The sequence below is a fragment of the Sorex fumeus genome, unplaced genomic scaffold, assembly GCF_029834395.1.
Source record: "Sorex fumeus unplaced genomic scaffold, SorFum_2.1 ptg000043l, whole genome shotgun sequence".
NCBI classification, from domain to species: Eukaryota; Metazoa; Chordata; class Mammalia; order Eulipotyphla; family Soricidae; genus Sorex; species Sorex fumeus.
In genome coordinates, this window is record NW_026606100.1 from 32578347 (window position 1) to 32584518 (window position 6172).

Consider the following 6172-nt stretch of genomic DNA (forward strand, 5'->3'; position numbering starts at 1 on the left):
CTCATTCGAGTGTGTGGAGAGTGGCCTTGAGCATGGTGGCAGTTGGGTTCTGGAAGTTTTCTGCTGCCGGGGTTCTATTTGGGGCTGTGCTCAGGAGTCACTCCCGGGTGGTGCTCGGGAAAACTTGCTACTGGCGTTTTGCATCCAGCACTCCTGCCTGTGAAGCCAGCGTTTCTTCAAGTCCACAGGCCTGTCCTTCAGGGGCAGATGGGTCTGCTGCCTTCTCCTCTGCACCCCTTACCTCTGAACCTCATTCTTCCCCCAGAGCCAGCGGTGCAGGTGGAAGGATTGGGCTGCTGGGGTCGGGGGTCTGGCTGGCAGTAAGATGGGGCTCTGGGTGGTGGAGCAGGGGCGCCATCTCCATGTTGATGACCCTGGCCTTGCCACTTGGACTCTGGGCCCACTCATGCAGGCGGCTGTAGAGGGGGATACCCAGCTTCTTCTGGAACAGGTAACTGCCAGTGATGTTGTCCCACTGTAGCTTCAGGTGGGTGCCTTTTTCGGGGAACTTGGCCAACAGTGCCTTGTCCCTCTGGCTGAGCGCCACGAACCCGAAGAAGCGCTTCACGTTGTTGGCTGCCATCACGAGTGAGTGCACCTCAGCCGTGCGCTGGAAGAGCCGCTCCTCATTGGCGAGGTAGCTTGTCAAGTAGTCCTCCTGGCGGTAGCCAAATTTTGAGCCACAGGACTGGAAGAACTTGATGACCAACAGCAGGATGGCCATCGAGAAGATGAGCAGCCACCCTAAGTGCTGAGACACAGACGGCCGATCAGAGAAAGGGGCAGCTGAGGGGGTCCAGAGCGGCTGGGGTGAGGCTGACCCTCATCACCCAAGCCAGCTGGCTCTGCATCTGCAAATTCTGCATCCGAAGGAGAAACCAGCGTTCCCAAGCGGCACTTGCTCTGTGCTTTAATTTGGCAGATTCCTGCTTCCTTCCCCTCCTCCCCAGGGCCTCCCTATTCCCCACATCTCAGTCCACCAAGTCTGGCTCAGACTGCCAGGATCAGCCTCATGCCACCTCCCAGGGACCCTCTGGGAGCACCCCCATGCTGCTTTCTCCTCACCCTCTACCTTGCTGGAAAATTGCCTCATGCTTGTCTCAAATGCTCCCTGGGGTGGGTATCGCTCCTTTTTTGGCCCTGTGCAGCTCTGACCAATGGCATCCCATTCCCATGTCTCCATACCCATCTCCTGGACTGCTCACACCCTCCCCTCTATTGTAGATTCATGTGTGTGTGTGTGTGTGTGTGTGTGTATGTGTTTTTGTGTGTGTGTGTTGAGACCAATGGTCACTGGTGATACTTCAGCCAACCTGGCTCACAGTTTAACCTTAGGGCCTGAGGCATGTGGTGCTGCCCGAACCCTGTGGGGCTGGAGGTGAACAGGCTTCCCTGGTGATGCGGGGACCCCATCCAGGGATGCTCAGGGAGCCTCCAGACCTGTAACTGGCAGTTCTCAGGGACTGTGTGGTGCCAGATTGAACCCTATGGGCTAGGTGCATGCCAGGCTTGCGCCTTAGCCCAGTAGTGTCCCCAGCCCCAACTGTTGTTTGCCATGTCCCGAGACTAGGTCAGTGCCTCCTTGCCCCTTCCCGGCCTCCTCTCTGCCCCTTCAGCCATCACCAGGCTGCTTCCTTCACTCTTCCCTGATCCCTCTGCCCCCTCGGAGTGAAGCCAAGGCTGAAGGTAGGAGGGAGCAGGCGATGGATGTCTCAGAAGCAACAGGATCAAGATGGGATCTAAAGCAGTGGATTTTGCCACAGAGCTGTGCGGGTGGGCAGGTGGAGAGAGTTGGAAGCCTCGGTTCTTATTTCCCAGGTTCTTACTGTCTGACCAGGGCCCAGGTGCCAAAATGAGTGAGCGGGTGTGAGAGGCTGGAGACTGCTGCTGCAACGCTGCACCATCACCGGCCCTACAGCAGCCCAAGGCACAGGGCAGGGCCCCCTGAGACCCAGCTGGCACAGGTTGGTGGTCCAGGAGAGAGAGGCGTCAACAGGGACTGAAGGCTGTGGTGAGCTGCAAGAAGACTCCCCGAAACTCTGCCCTTGACAAGATCCTAACAACAGACTCATTTTGTTTTGTTTTGTTTTCTCTTTTTGCTTTTTGGATCACATCCGTGGTGCTCTGGGTACCATATGGGATGCCGGGGATCAAATTAAGGCTGCCATGTGCAAGGCAAACAACCTCACTGTTGTACAATCGCTCTGGCCCCTTGCAACAGACTCTTATCAGCATGGAAAACCTCAAGTCGGGGCAGTCTGTGGGAACTTTGCGAGATCAAGTAGGGACCTCCCAGTCCAGGCCTGCTGCATCCCAGCTGGAATGTGTGATTCCTTTCTTTGACCTTGGGGCATCCTCAGCTCTCTCCCCTCTACACCTGTTCCCCTTGAACGCTGGACTGTTTCTCTCCCTCTTCCTGTCTCCCCCTTCCCTAACTAAAATGAATGCTCATTAAGTTTTAAGCATTTGTGAGTTCTGTTGGGTTTGGCCAAAACCCAAATCATCAAAATTCTTATCTGGAGGAGTCGGGAAAATGACCTAGCGATAGAGCACTTTCCTTGCATGTGTGAGTACCGGTTCCACCCCCAGCACTGCCAAAATGAACACAACTCTCCTATTTGAAACTGGAAATGATTCTTATCACACCAAGAATCTTGCCTCATGTCTGTCACTGATTACGGGACCCAGGTTTGGAGTTTTCCTGAGGATCATTTCCCGCCTGGGCACTGAGCTCCCCCAACCCTCTCCCACCCGTCCACACACATACCTCGCAGGGAAAGGGATGAGAATCAATCAGCAGAGCCTTACCTGAGACTCATACTTGAGCCTGCGGTTCACCTCCTCCTGGAAGTCAGACAGGTTGGCCGGGCCCTCCCTGCAAGGGAAACTGGCCAGGACCCACGTGGCATCGGAGAGAGGAAAGCTCTCGTCCCCGGCCGTGAGCGAGGACGGGTCCACGAACTCGCTGAATGCACAGACATAGGCCTCCCCGCGCATCAGGGAGATGACCAACCAGGTGACTGGGGCCACGAGAGCACGGACTAGGATGGACTTTAGGAGGAGGAAGGTTGTGATGATTGAGCATTTCTTTGTCTTGTGGCACCGCCACTCGGCCACCAGGTTCCTAGTTTGTTTGTTGAGGAAGATGCTGATGAAGAAGAACACCAAGGCGGGCCCCCCAATGGTTATCCGTCCATATTGGTAGTTCGAGCCTGGTGTGCACGGACAGTGGAAGGCAAACAAGGAGAAGAGCTCCTGGCCACTTGTAGTTACCAGGGCCACTAGCCCATTTAAGCTCACCAAATCATTACTCTTGAACAAGAATGACAGGAAGCGGACGCTGGGGTTAGCCATGGTGTCAGGGCAAGGGCTGCACTAGGAGGTGCAGGCTGGTGGGCGCCTGGCAGCAGGGCTGGGCTGGGCTCTCCTCTTCTCGGTGGTGGCTGCTGGGCACCTCCTATAGGAAAGCAGAAGGCATGTCTGCCTATAGGAGGCAGAAGCATGTCTACTCACTGGCTGTCAGGCCCACAATTTGCCTCCGGGCGCCATCTTAGCGCGTCAACAGCCCTGGCCCAAAGACACAGCAGCAAGTCCCAGAAGGAACCACAGTGCCGAGATCTCTCCGGGCCCCATACAGAGTCAATTTCACCGGGACACCCCGGACGGAGCTTGTGTGCTCTCCCCGCCTATTCCAGATGGAATCCCGGTGACCAAAAACTTCCACAAGCAAGGCCCAGCTGTGCGGGTTCCAGGACTATGCCAGGCCGCATAGTGGCAGAGGACCCAGGCTGTCCCCCCCTAGTTCCCACCTGCCCAAGAGACTGGCAGTCATGCTCACAATTTACCTCCAGGTGCCATCTTAACGCACCAAGGGCCCTGGCCCAGAAAGGCCCCATTGAATCCCAAAATGGATGAGTGCCCTACAGAGATGTCTTTGGAACCCAACCGTTTCCAATCTAGAAATTTCCATTTACAATTGCGGCCATGCCAGCTCTCATGATATTCAAAATGAGCAATGGAAAATAAATTATCTAGCTTCTGCCCCTGGCAGATAGGTTTGAATGTTGGTGGGAAATTTGGAGCAAAACATAACGCCCAAAATTAGAGAGAAAGTATTGGGGAAATTGTCTGCCATAGAGGCAGGGTGAGGACTGGGATGTGGGTGATGGAAAATGTGCACTGGTGGAGGAACGGGTGTTCCGTCACCGTATGGCTGAGTCCCAAGTGTGAAAGCTTTGTAACTCTATCTCACGGTGATACAAAAAAAAAAGTAATTTGTAGTTTATGCCCAAACCAATCAGCTTAATCAATGACTGCAAAATAACAGTACTCCCACATTATTTAAAAAAACTGAATGTCTGTTCTGAACCCGAATCCCAGGGGCAGCTCTGAGGGTTGGCCAGAAGGGGCCATTTTCTCCATTGCAAAGAGCAGGAGATACCCTCAGGAAGATCTGGAGCATGGAGTGGGGGATATGGCTTCGAGGTAGAGCTCAGGCCTCTTCCCTGTGAAGACCTGGGTTCACCCTCCTCCCCTGCAAACTGCAAATATTCAGATGCACTGGCATGCCTTTTGAGCACAATCTAAGGAGGCTTGGGTGGTGGGTGAAGTGAATTTTCCGTCTCTGCTGACCTTATTCTTTGCTCACCCGTAGGCCCTAGGGAACCTCCTATTCCCTGTCTCCCCATCATTCTCTCCATCTTTGTAAGGTAAAAACAAAGTCATCAGGTTGTGTGGTGGAGAGCAGACAGGTAGGGTATCACCCAGAGTTGCCCCAAGGGGGTCTCTCTTTATACATGCGCCCCGTCTGCTTACTGCCAAGACATCCAGACAGGCCAGGGCTGAACTTGCTGTCGGGGAGAGATCTGATCCCTTATCCTGATGGAACGTGGGTGGGTCTGTTTTCCAGAAAAGGGAGTTTGTGGGGATGCCAGAGCTGGAGCCCGCCAGACCCTTCCCTCTGCCTCAGCCCTTCTTGGCTTTAAGGCTCCCAGGAGCACAGACTCTGGGTGCAAAGTGCCAAGTATGGTTCCAGAGGCCACTGGTGGGGGTAACTGAGGAGGATCAGGTCCTCTTCTGAGACCACCTCCCAGGACAGCAAGGGGCACCTCCAGATTTCTCCAAAAAAACCAGGAGGGGTGGAAGGGAGGACCAACCCGACTGCTCTAGGTCAAGTGGTGACTTGCTTACCGAGAGCTCCCGGACAGGACAGGTGGCCTGGGTTGTGGAGGCCTTCGGCAGTGCCCTCGACTTTCTGCTTTGCTTCTGTGCTGGATCTGGGTGGCTTCAGAACGTTTTGTTCCAGAAGAGGAGGGCCAGCCGACTGATGACGTACATGGCAGCCCCGAGTTGGGAAATTGGTAGGGCGGAGGGTGGGGAGCAGGTGTGTGGGAGTGAGGGAGGGGGGACTCTGCAGTTTCACTGTAAGGTCTCAGTAGGTCAGGGCCATGCACAGCAACCTGTGGGACGATCACCCCACCATGCAAAGCTGCCCCAGCTGGGAGGGAGGAAGATGGCAGGAAGATGGCAAAACTTTCTGCCTCTCCCTGTGTTGCCCTGGCTGATTCATCTTCCCAGGAGGTCGCACCCCAGCTCCAGCTAACTCTGGTGTTATTTCAGACCTCAGGTTGAGGGGCCTGAGAGATAATATAGTGGGTGGGCACTTGTCTTGTACAGGGCCACCCAGGGGTTCAAGCCCTGGCATCATAATTAGTCCGCTGAGCTGGGTATGATCAGGGTCTTATAACTAAGGGGGGAAAAATCTTAGGTGGAGGGAAAACAAACAAAAACCAGCACCTAAGTTCTGGGAGACGCGTGTTTGCTGGATGAGCTGAGGGGCAGGTTTTGCAGGAGTCCTGGGGTTCAGTCCTCAGCACTGCTTGCTCTGCATGGTCCCACAGCCATCTCCAGGAGCCACCCCTGAGCACTAAGCTGAAAGTAACCCCTGAGCACAACTGGTGCGGCCATTGCTCCCAAACTCCCCAAACCAAAATTCGAACCCAAATCTCAGGAGTGCTGGGTGGGAACTTCAGAATGTGGGACCCTGGGCCAGGAGGGAGTTGGTGGGTGGATTTGAGCAGGGTGGTTTTTTTTTTCCTTCCCACATCCAACTGACTCCTTGCCTTTTTTGTTTTTTTCTCTCAAGGATCATCCCTGGCCTATGTGGTGGCCG

At 54.8% G+C, this 6172-nt stretch overlaps 1 protein-coding gene across 1 annotated transcript; it reads right to left on the reverse strand.

Moving 5' to 3' along the window:
- Positions 1 to 250: 250 nt before the first annotated feature.
- Positions 251 to 3354, reverse strand: LOC130029839 (calcium homeostasis modulator protein 2-like). Its single transcript, XM_056120861.1, has 2 exons — positions 2809 to 3354; positions 251 to 751 (listed from the first exon to the last, which is right to left on the reverse strand). Exons 1-2 carry the CDS (start codon positions 3352 to 3354, stop codon positions 251 to 253), a joined length of 1047 nt encoding a protein of 348 aa, XP_055976836.1.
- Positions 3355 to 6172: the final 2818 nt, after the last annotated feature.